At 46.0% G+C, this 22,283-nt stretch overlaps 1 protein-coding gene across 6 annotated transcripts in view; it reads right to left on the bottom strand.

The window, feature by feature from the left end:
• Nucleotides 1–22,283, bottom strand: part of DEGS2 (delta 4-desaturase, sphingolipid 2) — a 33,263-nt gene that overhangs the window by 7,408 nt on the left and 3,572 nt on the right. For 2 of the 6 annotated variants that reach the window (XM_040066896.2, XM_040066899.1), the window contains exons 1-2: nt 11,439–11,542; nt 2,073–2,815 (exon numbers count right to left, since the gene is read on the bottom strand). In XM_040066896.2, the coding sequence (XP_039922830.1) occupies nt 2,073–2,815; nt 11,439–11,520 (825 nt within the window). In that variant the 5' untranslated portion in view covers nt 11,521–11,542. Of the gene's footprint in view, nt 1–2,072; nt 2,816–11,438; nt 11,543–17,738; nt 22,282–22,283 lie in introns of those variants that run through there. The other 4 variants (XM_040066897.2, XM_040066898.2, XR_005701298.2 and 1 more) reach the window with 2 other exon arrangements.

Raw genomic sequence — 22,283 nt, 5'->3', positions numbered from 1 at the left:
TCTTTACTCCACTTTCTACTTGCCAATAATTAAAAATAAAAATAGTCTCACTGAGAGGTCATCAGTGAGTACTCTGATGCAAGTATTACAAGATGCAACTATTAGAAGTTCAAGAGTCTAAGAGACTAAATCTGAAAAAAACAGATCTTTTCTAAGGTAAGAATTTGCTAGGAGGTTAAGCAAAGTAAAGCAAGTGAGTGCTATGAAGTTCAAGATTTAAAGTTAATCAGAGAGGATATGTTTCTTTATCTCTTTCCATCAGAGAGGCAGAGATTTTTTTTTCTCATTTTGCAGGAAAGAATAACCAATTTTTTGTAATGGTCGAAGGATTTTCGATGGAAACTGTTTTGCAAAAGAAAATAGAATTTTTTTACAATAGAATTCTTTTTTAATAGAATTTTTACTCGTAATTGATCAGGCATCAGACTCCAAGTCTTCCATATAGTTCTGTCAGGCAACAGTGATTGACAAACCTGTTCTCTCCTCCACCAGCAGGGCAAGTCTCAATTGCCAAAGAGCAAAACACACGTGAGCACAAGCTCATGAAATTCAGCTATTAACTCCATCCTCTTTACACAGGAGGGCAGACACTTCCAGCTGTTGCACTGCCTCAAGGAATTAGGCTGAACTATTTGCGGTGTGGGTGGAGAAGAGCTTTTCAGGTCTCAATCAGGGCTGGAGCAACAGTCCCAGCAAGTTCAATTAGTCACACACCTCCCTGGTGCAGGATACTGAGCTAACCTCCTTCTCTTCTATTCTCATTTCAGTAATCTAAGTATCTAAGCCCATCTAACAAGTTTGAACGTTTGAAACTAAAGCTAAGCACATGCACTTCCCTGCCGAGCTATCAGGTGTATCAGTGATGGGAGTGCCTCGCAGGAGAACTTCATATCTGAGCGTGGGCTGCTGTACCAGCTCCTCTGGGCCACACCAGGAGCAGGCAGTGTCCCCAGGACAGACCTCCAGCAGCAAAGGAGCAAATTAAACACAAGGCTGTATAGGGGCTTCTCACACTCTTCTACACAAGAAAATCTCCCCTGGATTTGAATCTCCTCTCAGGGAGTGTTTCTGTGATGGAGAGCAGGAACCCAGAGAGCAGGGTTTGCCCCAGTATGCCACTGCAGAAGCTGCACTTGGTGTCAGTAGTGGGCTCCAAGGTCACAGCTCCTGAACCTCACGCTCCTCAGCTCTACCTCCACCTCATATGGATATTGCAGTAGCAGTTCCCAACTTTGCATCAGCCCACAGAAAGATGTTTCCTTCCTATTACGTCAGAGGGCTTGTATGTAGGAGTAATCCTTCGAAGTCACGTACCTCTAACACTGTGAGCACCTGCTGAGGAACCCTTGCATTAAAGCACCCAGGAGCAGCTACACACCTGGAGGGAGCCTGAAAACCATTCCTAGACACCTGGGCTTTGCAAATTTGATTCCCACAACTGATAAAACATAAACAAAAAAGGGTTTGCCTTTCAAAGGAGGAAAGCCACATCACTTTCCCAACGACAGACCAGGCCTCCTCAGTTTCTGTGGGTAGGGCAGGAGAGCTAAAAGGAGTCACAGAGAGTGCGGCTTTATTTTCCAGTGCTATCTGTGTCAGGCTGGAACATGCCCCAAAAATTATGTCATCTCAAAAACCAGAAAAACTTTTCTTTGATGTTAATCAAGCAATACAGTTAGTAGATTGATCACTGGACAAATTTCAAGAAGCAATTGACACCTGCCTCCCTTTAGATGGGTCTTTAAACTTTCAAAGGGTTGAAATTTAGTGGCTGAGGGCTGTAAATTGAGACCGCCTTGCTGGAGGATTTTATCATGCAAAAGGTATTCCTCAAGCCCCTCTGAGGATCAGATGTTCTAGACTGCATCAAACAAAGTATTACAGCAGTTTGACAGCTGTTTCTCTCAATCTCTGGCTTAAAGTTAATTAGAAACAAATCCAAAAAGCGATTCTCTTTTTCCCCCTTTTTTTTTCCTTAAATTCATCAATTGCTATGATTTGGAGTGTTTTCTTTGAGACAGTTTAGCAGCTTTCATAAAAACCCAACTCAGCCATGCTCATGCTATACTTACCATGGGCAACCTGCATCCAGGAATGCTGGGGAAGTCATGATGCTCCATGTGGTAGCCTACATTGAAGGTGAGCCAGTTCAGAGGTCCGTAATAAGAGTACGTCTCATACCCTTTCAGGAACATGTAGTGTTCTGCTATGAAGTGCCCAGAAATGGGATGAAAACCCAAGCAAAGAATTGTACCTGCTATTAAGTAAATAACAGGTTTGAGCCCCCACAGGTAGTAAATGATGAGGTCTATAGAAAACTGGACGAGAGCATTGAGAATTTCCATCCGTGTAATTGCTTTGGGGTTCACATACAGTGGTCTCAGACTGTAGAACAGAGGTTGGAGGAACAGCCAAAGCAGTTTCCGAAGCGGTGTGCAGAAAAACCAGCCCTCAAAGTCTGTGGGAATGTCCACATCCAAGCTGTCCCCTCCCAGATAGCGGTGATGGTCAATGTGGTACTTCTTGAAGGAGGCAGAATACGGGATGCCAATGGGCAAGTTGGCAAAGACTGCGAACCATCGGTTCCACTTGGCCTGCTTGTTCCCAAAGGCCACGTTGTGTGAAATATCATGGATGGCAAGGGTCAGGGAATGGTTGATGCAACCCCCAAATGCATAAGCCCAGAAGAAAATCCATTTCCAAGATAAGTCTTTCACCAGGTAGCATGCCAGCAGCTGCATGAAAACCATTCCAGATACAATCCACTTCAAGTGTGGATCTGGTCCCATCAGGGTCTTGATCTCTGGATACTTTGCTAAAGGGAAAAATGCAGAGAAAAACTTTGTTAGATCATAATTATATAAAATCACCACTGTGACTCTCCGTTTTTATCCCACTATGTTTGAGGCTCTGGTTTTATAAAATGCAAATTCCAAAGTAGGGTTGCCACCATGGTGAAAGCTTTACTAGTTCCAGCATCATGTCCAGTTGTGATTGATATTGATATATATAGACATATAAAACATATCCTGATGGTCACTCTCTGTGGCATCATGTGCCTTCCCCTACAATGAGTATTGCTTCACAGTGATAAGTAGTAATATGCCAAATCCCACAGGACTTAAGCTCTAAGTAACACCTTCTGTCATGTTTTTAAGTTTTTAATGTCCTTTTGTTATTTTCTACTAAAGGGATACAACTGCCTTCCCTGTAGCCCTTTTCATACTGTTGTTTCAAACACACAAGCAGAGGAGAGAGCTGAGCAACAGGCTCACCAGGTTTTGCTCTGTGGTTAGATGACAAACAGCATTTAAAAAAAAATCCTAATTATCTGAGTGTTTACCAGTGCTCACAACAGGTACAGCTCTTCGCACATGGTAACATCACAGTAAAGTCAGTAATATCAGGATTTTGCATGGAAAATTTTTCTCTGTTCCCATGTCACGTACCAAAAGCGGGCATAAAAGCCACATAGATTATCACAGAACAGCTTCATGAGGCTTCACAAACACTGCAGTACAGTGTCAGAGAGACGCAGGCTAGACTTGCAAGTCTGACTCATGTCAGGCCAGGACCAGCTTACAGATCTTCAGTCCCACTCATCTGTCCTTTAAAAACAAAGTAAAATACAGAGCACAGCCAGTCCTCTAGGTTCACTGTTCACTGATTTACGTCTCCTCTTTGCAAACCTACACTTCTCACTTCCAGGATTAACTTGCACATGATTCCTTCTGCTCCCTTATGGCTTTTACCCACATACTGACCTCCCTCCTTCAACTAATACTTTGCATTTCTCAGTAATTGCAGCTTACCCAGGTAAGTGCCTAGAGAAGTCACTCATTCTGAACCCTGAGGTTGCACAGTGTCCCTGTGAGTTTCATGGGCCCATTTTATGAATAGAAAAGTAAACATCATCTGAGCGTCACACTATAATACCAATACAATAAAATCAGATTACAATGATCTGCATCTATGCAGCTGTGTCTACTATAAACAAAGGCTGGAGATCATACATGTAATTCATGTGACCTTGAAAGCAGTGGCAGATACTGAGTGCTGGATGCAGAGGAGGTTTTGGTAGAAGTGAACCCTGAGAATTTTGCAGAAACTGAAAGAGATTAAGTGCTACTTAAAGAAGCAGGTTCATGTGGTCATGCTCTGCAACCATTCCAACAACCCTTGAACCTCTTGGCCAACTTCAGACCATCTTGACAGAAATTAGACCTTACAAACATTAGAAAAGTGCTGTGAAAGATGAGGACAAAGGAGATGTACTCAAATCTTGCGAGGACAAGGAGACCAAGGTAACCATGAGGAGCACTCAGGCAAGAGAGAGCTCTTCTAAGTGCTGGGAAAGCAGTAGTGAAAGTTCATGTCTTTCTAAAGTCAAGCAATTTTTTTTGACAAAAATCTCCAGAGAGTCCAGGGGTTTTCTTGTTTTGTTTCTTTGTTGCTGTTCTCACCATTCTTGAAGTTATATTTTTCACACCAATAAAGTTAACATGCCAAAAGCTGTTTTCTAGTACCTGATAGGTACTAAAGTTTCACTCAAAGTGCTGCTTATGCAAAGCTCACTCTAAAGTATAACAATATAATGACCTGGTCAAAAAGACTGTTACAGGCATGCAGTTTTATGTAGCTTAATCTCTTCCTTAGAGGCATCTGTCCAAAAGCCGGAAAACATTTTAATAAGTCAAGCCGCCTCAAATGTTGTCACATCATGCTGGTAGAGATAAGTCACTGCAGTCACCATAGGAGTTGAAATGTAAACCTAATCTGTTCCTCAGTTGGTCAAATTGAGGCCATAGTGACCAACCCACCCCCCCCACCCCCCCCCCCCCCAAAAAAAAAAAAAAAAAAAAAAAAAAAAAAAAAAAAAAAGAATGGGATGGGAAATTTGCTTAGAGATGTTTCATACTGTCATTTGAAAGTAATGGAAGTTTTTGACCTATTTCTTTCTGTGGCAGCCACCAAGGACTGTAAATTCCATTTAAAAGGTTCCAGAGCAGTCACTGCCAAATGGCAGCAGCAGTGTGTGCAAGCAGCAATGCAGGCAGGTTGCACTTGTCGCAGGTGACAACTATTAAGTAACTTGCCAGGGTTTAATATTAAATTCAACACATGATTAACTCCAACAGTAAATTTTTGCATACTAGTCAAACGACAATACTGGGGCTGTTTATCATTAATACTGATAAAGCTGTCCTGTTTCCATGGGATGGAAAAATTTCAGGTTTCTTCTCATGGAGAAACCATGGCTTGGGCAGGGGCTGGTGCTGGTAAGCTCACTGGAGGCTAAAAGTGGAGTAGCCTGCCAGAGACCTGTTGGTTCAGGAGCACTTAAAATGCAGAATGTTGAATGCTGACCCTTTTCAAACTTGAAAAGCCAAGCACTCTTCAGTGAGACACATTTAACACCAGATGAGGTGATCCTGATGACTGCAATTTATGTATAATGTGCTGACACGAAGTTGTGATAACACAAATCTTTATCTCATTTTCCCCCTGTGTTCATGCCCTGCAGTTAGCTGGAAGAATGCTGGTAAGGCAAGAGCCTCACTTGCTGCTGAAAACCCTGGACATCCCTGTAAGGTTGCTGTGACAAGTGTCTGTAGGTGCTATGCAAATCAGGCATCACCCACCTGCATGAAAAAAAAGGCAAAAGAGAATCAGAGGCACAGAGAGAGGGCACAGAAAGAGAAGAAAAAAACCCCAACCCCATAATTAATTTCTTTTATATGGGGGGGTTGTGGGGGAAGGAAGGGGAGGGTGGATGAAGGCATGGCTACACAACACAGGACAGGACACAACACCTACAGTTACGTGACTGCATGGGAACAAGTTTTGTCCTTTATAGTCCAATGAGAACAGGAGTGACCCAGCTACTCTGGTGCCTACACATCACATCTTCCAGCCTCCAGCTCACTGAGGAGGTCTGTTAGCTCAGGCCAGCAGATAGGTTATCCTACCTGTGCTTCTACTGTCCAGCCTGAGGCACTGGACTGCTGTGAGAGGGTGAGGACACACAGAGGGTGTAGATGCACAGCAGTGCACAAGGATGACTTGTGTCTCTCTGGAGATCCAAGAGCACCCTCCATAGCCCTAATGTTCCTGGACAGGCAATTGGCTGCCAGGTCCTGCTGTCCCTCCTCCTCAGGAGACAGCAAATACCTTGTTCTGAGCTCTCACTCATCCTCTGTCCTACTGACCCTGTCCCTGAGATAACTCAGGCTAGTCCCACTGATGGCACCAGACACAATTTCTCATTGATGTGACACCACATACTTCACACTTGCACATTTTGGTACACGTGGGGTTTGAAAGTGAACAAGAGCAGGAGCTGTCCACAGAGACAGTGGTGATGGAGGTTTAAAGGAGCAGCAGCCATGTCCACAACCATGAGAAACCAGTAGTAAAGAGAGAATAAATTTAATTTCTTAATATTTCTTTCTTTTCACCCCAAGTGCAGCATACTGATACAATCAAAGTAGACATACTACTCAGCACAAGTCATTTTGAAGGTTTGTTAAAGGGAAGGAGGGAAAAAAATCTGTAATACTGCTGGACTACATTCTATTAATTATGAGTCCCTACCAAAACAGACAAAAAGACACCAGGCACAGGATGTAAGCTTTACAATTCCATGTCCTGTGCTGGAGCTGGTATTTGTACCAAATAAATAAACAAAACAAAACGACAGTTTACTAACATTATGATGTTGTAGCAGCTCATCTCAAAAACATGCTTATAAAAGCACAGCACACACAAGTTAAATATGCTTATAAAAGCACAGCACTCACAAGTTCTCAGTGAATGACATGGATGAGTTGGAGCAAGTCCAGAGGAGGGCTATGAAAATCATCAGCAGGGTCGAGCACCTCCCCAATAAGGAAAGGCTGAGAGAGTTGAGAATGGAGGCTGCTCAGTCGGGAGAAGAAAAGGCTTTAGGAAGATTTTACTGGCATTCAGCATCTAATGGGGGTTTACAGGAATGATGGGGACTGACTGTTTTGTAGGGCTTGTTGTGATAGGTCAAGGGGCAATGGTTCCAAGCTAGAAGCGGAGACATTTAATCTGGACATAAGGAAGAAGTTTTTTTTATAATGAGGATGGTGAAACACCATCACATGCTGCCCAGAGAGGCTGTAGAGGCCCCATCCCTAGAAACGTTCAAGGACAGACTGGTTGGGGCTCTGAACAACCTGATCTAGCTGATGATGTACCTGGTACTCAAACTATTCTATGATCAATTCAAACAGTGCTTGAGTCAAGACAAAGGTAGGATACACAGAAGACAATATGCATGACAACACCTTCTGTTTTTCCGCAGCCTCCTGTGAAAAAGCCCCTCCAGTACACAAAATAAGAAGAAACATTTTTGGCCCAGCTAATCAGACTGAATTTTATATGTCCACCATGCAAGGACAAGTGTCTTAATCTTGTATTTGTCACCCACAAGCTTCTACATAGCTTAGTGCTAGCTGGTCCAGGGGCAGTGGGTTACCCAGAAGCAGCCACCAGAGGGAAAGTACCGCAGTGGTGCCACTCTGCCAGTGTCAACAGAGGCGGATGGAGTCAGCACACAACTACGGCAGCACCTGCTTGCTTACGTTTGTTTATTAGCTAGTTCAGAGTAAAGGGATGTAGCAATTAGAAAGAAGGCTTCCAGCTCCTTCTGAAACAAAAATCTGCTATATGGACTAAGCTGAAGCCTTCAGTTGCACTTAATAGATTTCCCACAGAAGACCACAAATGCCTAAATCAGTCACTTTCTGCCCGTGTGGTTTATTTCAAAGGTGATGCCCACAGGGACTTGGCATGAGCACTGGGGCAGCATCTCTTCTGGGTGCTCTCATCAGAGGACCAGCACGATCTGGGGCAGCACTGTCCTCACACACTGCAGCATAAAGGGAAAACATGGCTTTTTCTCCAGGAGCACATGTACTTCAGAGCTTTGATTTAATAAGGCAAGGACATAATATATTGCATATTTTAGTAGGCAAAACTTACCAGAATTTTCATAAATGTGAGGTTTAAAAAGGCAACAGAAGAGACAGCTGGAAGGAATAGCAGATTGATCTTTAAATAAGAAAGCAGAGCTGGAAGCTATAACTTGTATCAGCTAATTCTAAATGCTAAAAAAAAAATCCCACCCTTTTTTTTTTTTTTTTTGTCCTACCCCTCCCTACGGGCTAACATCTCAGACTTCCTACAGGATAAAGTACATATAAAACTCTTGCACCATCTCCACTCCAAAATGACTTTCCAAAGAACTAATTACATAACTATTAAGCATTCTTGGATATTAGATCGTATTCAGATGTTCCTGGTCTATCCTAAGCAACACTGATTCCACTCTCATCCTCAGCAGCAAACAAGTGATTGATTAAGGATCCTGTGAGGAAAGACATTTTCTGATGAACTTACAGTAATTTTATAAAGTTAGATCCAGTCCATGGCAAAAATATGATCTCACTCTTCCCCTGTCACAACATATGCCTCATTGCTTGTATTTGGGAAATTGTTTGCAGGTAAAATGGCCATACATTGTATGATTATAGTGTTACCTGCATTTAAGCAATGATTTTTTTCATCTCTCAAAAGTGAAAAGACATCAACACTTCCCACTGAGCAAGAGCATAGTTTCTCCAAGCCTTTTGGTTCAAGAAATCCTTACTGACAAAATGTAGAAATTCTATTTCTGCTAGGTGCCCTCTCTATGTTATATCTCCCCCGACAGTATTTTTGTAACTATACAGAAAGGCTAAGCACATCTAGATGAAAAAACTTTTCCATCAGGAAGGTTTTAACCAGCTCTTTCCCTAACAGAGCTTACTGCAGCATTACACAAATCCCAGTCCTGACACAAGGCAGTAACAGGCTTTTCATAAACAAGACAGCGAGAGAATAGCAATGAAACAATTCCATTTCATAAACTGAAAAGCGTGAATAACGTGTTCAGGAACATGTATAACGTGATCAGGGTCGAAGTGCCAGCTTGGCAGGAGATCTCCACTCTAAGTCAGAAGCAGTTGCACCCAGACAGCACTAAGCACAAGCTACATTTTAATATCTAGATACTACAAAGAGATAGGAGAGAAAGTGTCTCCTCACCCTTGTGCAAAATGTTGATCTATTTGCTGGTATACTTATAGCCTTTAGGAATCACAACCCTCATCTAGTGCAACCGTGTCCTGCCACAAAGCCAATTTCCAGCCCAGCTGATAAACACTGCCCATAGCTCTGCAGCTCAACTGGAACTGGTTACACAGAAAGCTGTGGATGGCCCATCCCTGGAAGTGTTCAAGGACAGGTTGGATGGGCTCTGAGCAACCAGAGCTAGCAAAGGATGTCCCTGCTCATGGTAGGGAGACTGGACTCGGGGAGTTCTCATTCAGACACAGTCACCGACTACAAAAAAGTCTTACAGATACCTCTTAAGCCAGGACAAATAACTTTGTGATGAACTTTTTTTACCTGTCAGACGCTCTATAGGAACAGATTGGGGCAACAGCCCAGGAAACACCACTTATGTAGAAAGAAACTGCCTTTTGTGTTTGTCAGTTTCCCCATTTATTTTTCCTAACAGATAATTTCCATTTGTATTTAAATCCAAGTAGCCATGCCTGAGAGACCAACATTTTAAAAAGCTGCTGCCCAGAGAACAATCAAGTTTCAGTGCTTAGCAACTAAATCATTAACCTATTGGGAAGGAAATACTTCCTTTACCAGCATGGAATGTTGTCCCCAAGGCATTGCTGTACACAAAAATGTAAAATACATGGATTTTTATAGGTAGTTGTTCATATGTATTTGAGATTCTTACTGTGTTCTCCAGCTTAGTAGACACTAAACACTTTGGTAACTGTATACCCTGAATATTAGGTGACCTTAGGCTTTGAATAATAGAGTGAAGATCATTATACAAATATTATGTGGGATGTTATGATAGATTCAGTAACATTTGGTAACATTTTGGTATTTGTGACCCTAGTTTTATAATCCATTCTGCCTCATCAGACACAGATCATTCATGTCACTCTTCCCATGCTGTATTTCTCTGCGCCCTTCCTTCTACTCCCACTGCTGGGGACAGGGGAAGCTGCAAAGAAAGAGATGGACCTTGATTCCAACTGCTTGTTCTTAACTCAAAGAGAGGATGGGTAAAACCCCTGCAAGTGTGCCGCTGAAGAGTCCTAAAAAGAGTTTGCTGCAACAAAGGAGTCCAAATACCTCCTGACAGATTCATCATGATTTGCAGCCCCATTCTATCGCACAACCCAAAAGGCAAGAGAGCAGCAAGGGCAGAGACCCACCATACACTCTCCGATCCTTAGCTCACTAAAATGTAGCCCCCCTTAATCGATGGGATGAGGAGCACAACACCAAGAAGCATCACTTGTTATACAGATGTAATTTGACTATCATGATTACATAGTAAAATAATTATTATTTTCCTGGATGTAAGTCAAACCTGGACGTGGATATTCTACCGTTGCAACTGTACCGGAAATGTTTTTGTAATTTAGATTAATCCTGAATTAATCTGTAAGATTGTGGGGGAGTTAAAAAAACTGCACCTAATTAGCACATACCTTGTGCAGCAACTCAGTCAGAAGCTCCACTGCCTTTTTATAAAAGCTCTGTAGAAACTTCATCCTACTCATTAGAGGGGGAAAAACCAAAACGACCAACCCACCAAAATGAAAAGAGGGGGAAAAAGATAAAAAATCTTTTTTTTATTGATAAAAAAAGTTGAAAATGTATTTTCAGGAGATACGCAGCAATATTCTGCGACAATTCTGAATTATCAGTTATTCTCAAAAACTACCTTCAGCACAGCCCAATCCCCCCACAAAAGCAGACCTCCCGACCCACCACGCTCCTGTGCGCGGTTAAGCGCTGCGTGTACGACACGAAAACGTCCCTGAGTGCCCCTTGTCCCCGACGAGCAGCGGGGACTCGCTATTGTTCTCCAGCAGACCTGACCCGCGTGTCCCTTTACGTTCGTGCTCTACCAAGGCCCGGGGAACACGTGCCCGCAGGAGGGCTCCGCGCCCGGGGCACGCCCGGCGGAGCCGCCGCCCGCCAGGACCCGGGGACGGCAGCGCCCGCTCCCGGGGCGCGCTGCGGACAGGCGGGCGCTGGCCGCAGCCCGTGTCGCCGGGTCGCCGCTGCCACCCGGTGACCCGGCTCGGCTCGATTCCGCCGCGGCATCCCCGCCGCTGCCTCCGGAAGGCAGAGAGTTGGGAGCGCTACACCCAACACCCCGGCGGGCTGCGGCGCTCGCTCTCCGCAGCCCGGACGCCAGCCCGAGCCACACCGACACCGGCGGTCCCGGCGCGGACCCGCCGCCCCGCCCGTCCCGTCCCGTCCAGGAGCTCAGCCCGGCCCGGCCGCCCGAGCCGCCGCGGCCGCTCCCGGGCTCCCCGTCGTACCCAGGATCTCCTTCCTGCGCTGCGTGTGGGGCTGCTCCGTGTAGACCCACTCGAAGTCGTCGCGGGTGACACGGTTCCCCATGGCTCCTGCTGCGCCCCGCGCCGCGCCGCGCTGCCCTTATAGCTCCGCGCCCGCGGAGGGGCGGCTCCTCCGCCCGCCCCCGCCCCGCGGCCGCCGCGGGCGGGCACCGGGACAGCTCCGCGGCTTCGCCCGGGCGGCACGAGCCGGCAGAGCTGCGGAGCCCCGCCGGGGAGGCGGGGGCGGTCCGGCGGGAAGAAGGTGCCTCGGAGAAGAGCCCGGAGACAGGTGACGGGCGGCCGGGGCTCGCCGTGCTGCAGGGACCTCGAAGACAGCAGGGAGAAGAGGTGTGCGGCGTGGGCGTGTTTGCAGGGCAGAAGGGATCCCCGTCATGCTGCTGCCAGCACCGGGGCTCGGCACCGCCACTGCATCCATCGTTGCCGGGGGCGGCTCCAGAGCACGAGGGCAACTCCAGCGCTGCGGGTCCCCGAGCACTTCCAGGCACTGTGATCCAAACGCCATAAATCCAGAGACAAAGCCTTAAACAGAACCGCGGATTAGGGCAAAGCCCGGCTGTGTGAGCTCCTCCCAGGGGTGGAAGACCTAGAACAGTGCAAAGGCAACCAACAGTGACATACATTTCCTTGGCGCTCTGACAACCTTCGTGAGCTGCCCTTGGCTGCGTAACGCTTCCCTCCTGGTAGTCTGCGGCCCATTTCCCGGGTACTGTCCCCGCTGGAGCAGGAATTCACACTGCTACCTTGGTAACAAACCAGGCAAAGGACTCGCTAACCTTAAAACTAAGGTAACCTTATGTACCTCTCTCGCCTTTCTGATTCACAGAGTTACATGTTGCACAGTGATATTTCTACACACACTACCCAAAATTAAAGTGCTGTCCTTGCTCCCACTATATTCTTTTGCAAGTCCATACCTGACCTCCTGTCCATCTTCAGTCATTATCCCTATCCCTATCATTAGTCCTTCCAACAACATCATCACGTGTGGATCAGCTCCAACTATGTTTCATTCTGTTTCAATATGAAAGTCTCTAGCACCCTTCATTCCATCCTACCCTTAGAAATGCCGACTGGAGATGGAAGTTAAAAGGGACAAAAAACAACAACAACAACAACAAAACACCCAGCCTTGAAAAGACGAGATGTAAATATTTTTCAGCAAGAATTTTTGTCTACAAAGACTGGCAACACTATCACCTCTTATATTAGCCTAGTGGAGCTATTTAAGATCTCTTGGTAGAACTTGGTGTAACTGTTGTTACACCAAGGGCTAAAAAACCACCAACAGTGAAACAACCCACAAACCCCAAACCCTGATGCTTGACTGCTAGAAAGCTTTAGGAGGCTTTTTTGAGAGTTGGGGATTTTTTTCCCTGTCTAAATCACAGAATTAGCTGAGTTGGAAGGGATGCACAAGGATCACTGAGTCCAACTCCTGGCCCTGCACAGGACCATCCATAAAAGTCACACAATGCACTTTAAGGTATTGTCCAAACACTACTCGAACTTTGTCAGGCTGGTGCTTTTGACCACTTCCCTGGGGAGCCTGTTCCAGCCCAACCACACTCTGAGAGAAGAATCTTTTGCTAATATCCAGCCTAAACCTCCCCTGACACAACACCGGGTCATCCCCTCAGGTCCTGTCACTGAAGATGCAACTGCAGTGAGGTCTCCCCTCAGTCTCCTCCAGGCTGAACAGACCAAGTGACCTCAGCTGCTCCTCATACAGCTACCCCTCAGGACCATTCACCATCTTTGTTGCCCTCCTTCAGATGCTCTCTTCTAGCTTAAAATGTAAGCCCTTGAATGATGAAAGGTGCAGAGCTGGTTGAGTGGAAGGAATATGGTGTAAAGGGAAACAGTTTTAGGAGCAGGAGTTTAACCACTTTGCTGTTACAGCTTAGTTCTCTGTAAGTACAAAGGTTTCTTCACTATTGCTCCAGCACAAGGTTGATGCTTGCCCATGAAGTTGCAGGGTCCAACCCAGATAAGGGAGCATTAATCCAAGTTAAGGTTATTATGTGTTTCTAGAAGAAATGGATTGTTCAGAGAGCAGATCCATCGGTATCTCAGCCTAAACCTTCAATTGGCTCAGACATTTTGGTGTGTTGACAGTATCGGCGGAGAAGCCAAAGACACTAAATGTGATGACACCCTTCAGTCACTTCCTGCTCAGGTGTGCTGAAGGTGACTCAGGAAGAAATTAGTGGGGCAGTCCGTGCAGTTACAAAGAAAACAAATATGACTTCACCTCAAAACTCGTCCAATAGGATAGTGCTATTGCACTAACTGTGGTAAGTTACACATGGAAACCTAAGTATCTCCTTTGTAGGCAAACAGCATCTCCTTCTTGCAGCTCATTACTAGAGACTCAACCTGACCACATAAGAAGAACAGAAAACTTTTCTGTCTCCAGTGAGTTGGCATCTGGTTTTGAGAACAGAATTTAATGCTTTATATTTCTATAATAAGCCAAACAAATAATACTAATTCAAGAGTAATTCTGGATGCCAGACAAACAAGAAACACCAGCTTTAGATCGTCTTCTAGAATTGGCAAAAGTATTACCCAGTTCTGACCATTTGGCATCCTTAGTTTTACAGCATCCTAGTAAAATCATTCACAATGGAAAAGGGAGGGAGGGGTGTTAATGGCACCTAGCGATAATAGCCCTTTTAATGAATACTGTGAACTCTACAGATTCACAAAGTCACTACACTTTACACAGTTCAAATGTGCTTCAAATGGTCACATTCTCTCAACTGTAGTCTGCCTTTCTTTTTTAATTTCCCATTCGTTCGGGATTTCTGGGAACTACTGCGAAGCCTAGCAGAGGGAAACTTCACACACTCAGGAGGAAGAGCACAACTGCTGACTCTGTGCAAGGTACCATCAAAATATCTCATTTACATTGTTTTAAGTACATATCACACTAATCTCCAGCATCCCAGGGTAAAAAAAGACAAAAATCCTCCTACACTGAGGACCTGCCCTATTATATACAGCTCTGAAGCAAAACATACTGGTCCACACATCCAGGCAGACTCATCCTTCCTGACCCAAAGGTGCTTATCCATCAGCTGGCTTCCCAACACGGATGTATTTCACACATTTACTTCTTTCTTCTGCTCATGCAAAGGTGACAGGTGACAGAGTAAATACAGCAGGAAGACCTGCACACGCCTCCTTGTGTTGTGATTACTGGCAGCCTTGGGAGTTTGAGGTACATTAATTCTGCCCTGGTGTGCAGGTCTTAACTCCTCTTCTTGTGGTTGCCAACAACTAATCTTTGTTAAAGTTGTTGTTCTGGACCTAAAATAAAGTTACCTGGGAATTTTATCTCTAAATAAAATGTTTTCTCCTCTGAAGTAAGAGCTCCATGTCCCACGACAGACTTGTATTTTCAGTTACTGCGTTACCTTTTCTCTTCTCTGTATAAATTGGACTGTCTTTCATTACCAGAAGAAAACAAAGCTATAATATTTGCTTTTTTATTGAAGATTTTGCTGTCATTTTGAATTGGGTATCGCTCTCTGACTCGATGCAACCGCTGCCAACATTTACCACGTGACATACTTCATTGAACAAAGTCAAATTTTCATAGACAGCATAGTTTGTAGATGAGCCATATCAACACACACCCACACCGAAGTAAGCTCAGGAGAAAAAAAAAATGCCAATAAAACCTCCTTTTTTTTCTCCTCTCACCTGTGCTGACCCTTCCCGGGCTCATCCTGGGTTTCTCTTTCCACTGTGTTAGTTCTGTGCTAGATTTGTGAGTTGAATTGACCAAACAAAGGTTCCAAGAAGCTGGCGCAAGAGCCTGAGGAGGACAGAGGCGTGTTCCTCTCGGCAGCCTTAAGCTCTTGGATACGCTCGGTGGTACTTCGTGTAAGCCACCCTTCACACCGCCCGGCGGTTCACAACAGCCGCGTGTGCCCAGCACTCGGCAAGCCCAGGTGGATGCTGGCTGGCTCATGGTGTCCCTGCCTGAGAGCTGCCCAAATGAGACCTGAGGTTCCGAGGAGCCAACAGCTCCCCAGGACCCGGGCTCGCTGCTGCCCAGTTTCACCGCTCGTCCCCTGCTCACAGCCTCCCAGCGCCCGACCTGCGCGGAGCCGCACCGCTCCCGCCTTCCGCGGCCGGCCCTGCGGAAAGCTCCCGCCGTGGGGATGCTCCTTTCGTGGGCCGGGAGCAGCGGGAAGCGCACGGGAGAGGCAGCACGGGCAGCACCAGCACCCGCACGCCGAGGGGCGCCGGTGCCGCGGGTGCCGGGGCGGGGGGCGGCTGCGCTGCAGCCAGGGTTCAGCTCGGCTCCCCCCGTCCTGAGGCACGCCGAGGAGCGGAGCCGGGACAGCCCCGGTGCCCCGGGGCCCCGGCCGGCCCGCAGCGAGCCCGGCCCGTTCGGGGCGGGGAGCGGAGCCGGGACAGCCCCGGTGCCCCGGGGCCCCGGCCGGCCCGCAGCGAGCCCGGCCCGTTCGGGGCGGGGAGCGGAGCCGGGACAGCCCCGGTGCCCCGGGGCCCCGGCCGGCCCGCAGCGAGCCCGGCCCGTTCGGGGCGGGGAGCGGAGCCGGGACAGCCCCGGTGCCCCGGTGCCGCGGCCAGCCCGCAGCGAGCCCGGCCCGTTCGGGGCGGGGAGCGGAGCCGGGACAGCCCCGGTGCCCCGGCTGGCCCGCAGCGAGCCCGGCCCGTTCGGGGCGGGGAGCGGAGCCGGGACAGCCCCGGTGCCCCGGCCGGCCCGCAGCGAGCCCGGCCCGTTCGGGGCGGGGAGCGGAGCCGGGACAGCCCCGGTGCCCCGGGGCCCCGGCCGGCCCGCAGCGAGCCCGGCCCGTTCGGGGCGGGGAGCGGAGCCGGGACAGCCCCGGTGCCCCGGGGCCCCGGCCGGCCCGCAGCGAGCCCGGCCCGTTCGGGGCGGGGAGCGGAGCCGGGACAGCCCCGGTGCCCCGGTGCCCCGGCCGGCCCGCAGCGAGCCCGGCCTGTTCGGGGCGGGGAGCGGAGCCGGGACAGCCCCGGTGCCCCGGCCGGCCCGCAGCGAGCCCGGCCCGTTCGGGGCGGGGAGCGGAGCCGGGACAGCCCCGGTGCCCCGGCCGGCCCGCAGCGAGCCCGGCCCGTTCGGGGCGGGGAGCGGAGCCGGGACAGCCCCGGTGCCCCCGTGCCCCGGGGCCCCGCCGCGGGCGCAGCGCGCCCCCTGCCGCCGCCGCGCCGCCACCGCGCCCCGCCGCCGGCCCCGCGCTCGCTCTGCCCCCGGGACACGCGCTTTGTGTCATCCCGAAAGGCCGAGAGCCCCTCTGAGACAACGGCATCACCGGAGAGGTGCCTGAGGAAGGGCTCACTTCGCAAGAGCGACGGACTTGGTGCGGTAGCGCTCGAGTGTTCTCGCTTCCTATAGAAGTACGTCCTTAAGGAATTTAAAAATGTTTTGTCTGGAGGTTAACAAATGCGGGACTGATGTAACTAAGAACATCACTGTGATCCAGTAGAAAATGTATTTAGACAGATCGCTCCTGCAGAGTTCATACGGAAACATTTTCCTCCTCTGGATATTTTTTTTTTTTTCTCGTGATACATTTCTTTGCTTTTCTAAAAAATCAGAGCCTTTCCACAAGTAATTTATTCCACGGAGTTGTTTGTGTTGTCCAGAGGATTTGCAGTTACTTTCTCTCACAAGACGTATTTTCTGTTACACACCTTAAGTACTTCCCCCATGGATAGCTTATGCTACCATCCCTGTAATCTTGGGTATTTCAGGGAGCTTTACAAGCATCCTGACACAACTCCTGAGTGGAGTGTGGGAACTAGACTTCTATTCTACAGCGAAATTTAAAACACAAAAAGTAGCAGCAACACCTGTAATTTCCTATCCAAATATGAGAACTTAAAGGGTTCACTGTGGACAAGTTGTCAGAATTATGAGAGAACGTGGGTCCGGTGAAAAAAACTTCTCTTCTTCCCCTCTAACCATCGCCGCCACTCTTCTCTAAAGCGCACCCTACTGCACGTCGCTGCCCTGACTGGCAGTGCTCTCCGGACCGCAGCTCACCCTCGCAGATCTGCTTTCCCAAACGTATTTCCCGATACTCATGTTTCAACCTGATGCACTTAAAACCTTTTATTTCAGTGCTGCTGAGCTCACTTCTGACAATAGGAGTGACACGGGGTTAAGAGGGGTACTTGTTCAGCCTCTTGAAGTCATAGACTAAACTTTGAGTTGAGGGAAAAAAAAAAAAGACACATTAAAATGTCTCGCTGTGTGGATGTAGTGTGGATGTGTAGGAAGAATTGCCACTGCACGGAACAGTTGGAGAACAACTTTGATAACAAACAAAACTGAATTCCAAGGATTATGTCATACAGCCTATTTTTATTTTAAAGATATGTTTTTAGTTAGTATTTATATTGTAGCAACATAGACAGACTCTCCAAGATGTACTAGGGCTTGATTATAAACTCGCAAAGTAAAATTACAGTCTTTCTTCCGATGAGTTACAAATCCTTCTAGTATAAGCACAGTAGAAAAACCATCGATCAGCTTTGCCCATGTCGGAAGAGTAAAAGGTTTTGCTCATAGTTCAGCAAACCGTCAGTCGAGACACAGTATCTATTTCCTCATGGAAACCTAGCTAACTTGCTTTAATAAAAAAAATTAATAAATAGCCGCCCTTGGGCTTTCCTGGAGACTGCAGCATTTTATACCTTATTTATGTTTATTTAGCCTTGTTCATTTCAATTTATTTTTCGTTTAAAATGAATTACTAACTCTAGGGCTACATCTTCCTCAATGCTACTGGGATCTATCAGATGACTTCAATAGAAGCCGAGAGCTGAGCACTTTCCAGCATCAGGTCTGTAAGCCAAGGGAATGCATATGCGGGAGAAGCGATAAGGAAGCCCAGCTATTTGCAGGACAATCAGCACGAATAGGAGCTGCAGATTTGCTCCCTGGCCCCAGGGAGCAGTGGGAGCAGTTAGGACACGCATTCACACATATTGCCTGTGGTGGCAGGTGTGAAATCGCACCATGCTGGCTCAACTAACAGGCATTATTTCCCCAGAAATTTCTGCTTTTTGTGTCGTCTACAATTTGCAAGATACGGACTATTCGTATGTCCACACACGTCCTATGTCGGTGTAATGTGACCCCTTTGTGAAGACTGAGGATGTTTGGAAGGGTAGTTTCTTACCCTCAGCCATGAAATCAGGAGTGGAGGACAAAAACTTCATTTATGACCATTAGGTTTAAAACTCAATTACAATTATTTGTATTTTTCCTTCATAATTAAAGGGCTAAACGTTTCTGGAAAGAGGATTAGTCCCACTGATTCATGTATCCTTTCATATGGTGTATATACATACATACATACATACATACATACATACATACATACATACATACATACATACATACATATATATATATATATATATATGATGTCCTCCTTACAACAAAAACCTGTTTAACGAAACTGGGGTGATTAATGACCATAACTTCGAAATTAGTTTGGAATGGTGGCATTCCAAACCCTCTCTCCATCACTTTGCAAGATGACTGATGAGAGAAAATCCTTCCTCACTGTGCTCAGCTTCAAAAATACAAGCAGATGACAAATGTAGGAGAGCACTATAAATCTCAGTAAATTAATTGGTGTAGCTTTGCTAGGCGCTTGGCTTGCTACTAAGAGCTGAATCTCTACCAGGATGTGATACAGCAAAGAAAACAATAATTAACAAAAGTACCAGAAAGCGAAACAGAGAAAAGAGGTGTACACGGAGTTCAACCTTGTTTAGAGTCATGGTCAGCAAAGCAGAACCTTATGCTCATAATGAAGCTTCAAATGTGTTTTGTAGGAATCCATACACAAATTGGGATCAGGGATTTCCCTCATGTTTAATTACCAATGTGAGGAGAGACAACAATGACATTTGTAGCAGAAGCTAGTGAGACATAAAGGCAGACATAGTGGAGTTACATTAGATCAGCTGGAGATGAGGAAGCTAAATTATGAAGGAGGCTAAATTATGAAGGACTATAAAGGTAAATTTAAAACTGCATTTCCTGCAGAGCTGCAAAGAGCTGGGACAAGGACTTTTCCCCCCCCCCCCTTCTTCTTTTTCAAGACTTCTGTATAAATGATTAATAGGCCATTCAAGATGAAGATAACAAAGAAAACCTGCTATCATGAACTGGCAGAACTTACTCATTAGTCCTAGATAAGTCTTTAACAAGTGTTAACAACAGTACCCTTTATTATCAACTACCGATTTTCGTTTCCTCCAGTAAGTGACTTTCTATCTGGTCTTTTTATACAAGAGCAAAAAATATTTTAACATCTATCCATGTCACATATTTGACTAGATATGTAAGTATTATCACTTCTTAATGATCGGTGTTGGCTTGGGCTAATCTTTCTTTCTTAAAAATGAGATTAATAGTTTGTGTGAGAAAGAGAAGGAAAAAACAGGGTATCAGGATTTTCCAAACCAGTGAATTTGAAAGGGTGGGTGAAACAAATCAGGAAAAGGGTGTGTTGACCCTGCTAGAGGTAAGATAGAAGGCTGTAGATGCTGGCTGTGAAAACCTCACCTATTTCACAAGTTTCACACTTCAAATGTCTTCCCTTTGGTGTAAAATGAAGAGGGCAGGAATAAGGCTTGAAAAAAAAAAAAAAGAAGAAATCACCCCAATATTTAGAAAACAAGCATTGATCATTTTGTTAATTCACTCGTACTCTGTGAAAGATTAACTTGTTTTGTGTGACCTTTCTTTTCTTAAAATACAGCAGACTTCTGTACTTGCCAAGTAATTCTTTTAGAAAGAACAGCTACCTAGTCTGGGCTAGATGCAGCTGAGAGAAGGATCAGGACAATTATTTCTGTAGTATGAAACAAGAAACAGCTCTTCATATAAATATCACACAGCCAGATACAATATATGAAGTTGGACTAGTGCAACAGTGACAACTGTGGTTCTGGAAGCTGCTAGTTCACCACTAGGAAAAAAAAAAGCACAAGAGTAAAAGCATAATATTGATTGAGTGGATAATGATGTTGAGTACAGACCCTTATCTGGTGATCATATATATAGTGTATAATACATACATACATATATATGTGTGTATAGGTAAATACATGTATGGAGATAACTTAGAGTGAGCATATCTGAGAGACAGGTTGTAAGGGTGCTCCCAAACCAGGGTACTGCAATGCCTCAAGCACCCTGTTATCTTCTTGTGCTATGAGTAGCATGGCTGATTTCTCTGCAGGTAATCTGCATTTAACAAATACTTTAAGCATTCCAGGAACTGCAAAATAAAGCTACAAATAAAATTAAAAAGTGGCCTTGTTCTCCTAATAGTGCCAATGAAAGGATATGAGGCCACAGGCACAAATTGCAATACACAAAATTTTTGTAAGAGCTTCTTTCATGGGAACAAGTTGCCCAGAGAGGCTGTGGAGTCACTGTTATTGAAGATATTCAAAGCTTGGCTGAACACAACTTGGAACAATTTGCTTTATTTGACCCCACTTTTGAGCTGGGGCTTGGACTAGAATTTATCTAGAGATCCTTTGCAATCTCAGCTCTGCTCTTCTGTGATCCTGTGAAACTGAGGTCAATGTCTCTCATTCAGCTTAGTATTCTTTGGGATGAATTGAAACAAAACATGATTTTTCATATTATCCTTGTATGCCATCAATGCACATGGTGGCAATAACCTGCCCGCCGAACTTTCTGCTACTTACGCTGATGTACCTCTCCGCCCTAAAACAAGAACCCAGCACATCCAATCCTTTGTAGTACTTCATGCCAAGTATATGTAAAAGTTAAAAGCTGCAGGAAGTTCAGAGATGCAGGAAAAGTCTTTGAGAGCATGCTCCTTGTCTTCTTTTTCCTTCCTCTCTTCTTCTGCCTTCCTTTTCCTGTGCATGGTACTGGGGGCTCAGGTAAATGCAGATGGCACTAGGTTTTTTTACAACACTACACCAAAAAGAAAAGAGGCAAGTTCTCAGTAACCGTAGCTTTCTAACTTGTCCAAATGATTTCTGTAGAGAACTACAACGCTGCTTGTGCTGGCTTTGAAGCTGCCATCTCTTTGAATCCTGAGGTTTTCCCTGCACATTCTGGTGCTAAGAAAAGCAGATGTGTGAGTGAGTTCAATCCAAAAGAAAGGAAGGCTTTGAAGACAGCAGAAGCTGGGTTTGTCAGGAGAAAACCCATGACATTTTGTTCTTTTAGTCAGGTGTGCCTGGCACCTGAAACTACTACCAGGAATTTTGCAGTGGCAAGAAGGGAAAGTGGAGATAAAACAGTGCTGGTGGGTGTGTGCATGTGAAAAGTAGAAATCTGTTTTCTTCAGATTGATGTTGGTCTACAATTTCCTGCAGCAGATTTTAAGGAAGAAACCAGAGAAGAATCTCCCCCATCCTCTTCCCCCTCCTCCCACCAATAAAACAGCTAAATCTGAGGCATCAATCTGAGGCATCAATCTGAGGCATCTAGAGCTTACAGAGACTATATTCCTAAACACTTGTTACAGATACTTAAAAATAACTTTTATTTCCAATGGATGGTTTACTTTTTTAAAATTAAACCTTTTTACCCGTTGCTTTTTAAATGCGTCTAGGAAACAAACTGTAGTTCTGAGCATGTGGAGCAAAATGAGGTACATAGGGCAAGAAGATAAGAGATTATTAAGGGGATAAATCCGGCTGTTTTTTGGATAGAGGATGAAGTTTTCTTTTAAACACCTCTTCGCTGGGCAGCTTTTATGTCTTTATTTTTCCTTGTTGTTGTATTTTTTTTGTCAAGCT

The sequence above is a fragment of the Hirundo rustica genome, chromosome 6 (genome assembly GCF_015227805.2).
Source record: "Hirundo rustica isolate bHirRus1 chromosome 6, bHirRus1.pri.v3, whole genome shotgun sequence".
NCBI classification, from domain to species: domain Eukaryota; kingdom Metazoa; phylum Chordata; class Aves; order Passeriformes; family Hirundinidae; genus Hirundo; species Hirundo rustica.
This window is presented reverse-complemented; position numbering and strand designations above follow the sequence as displayed.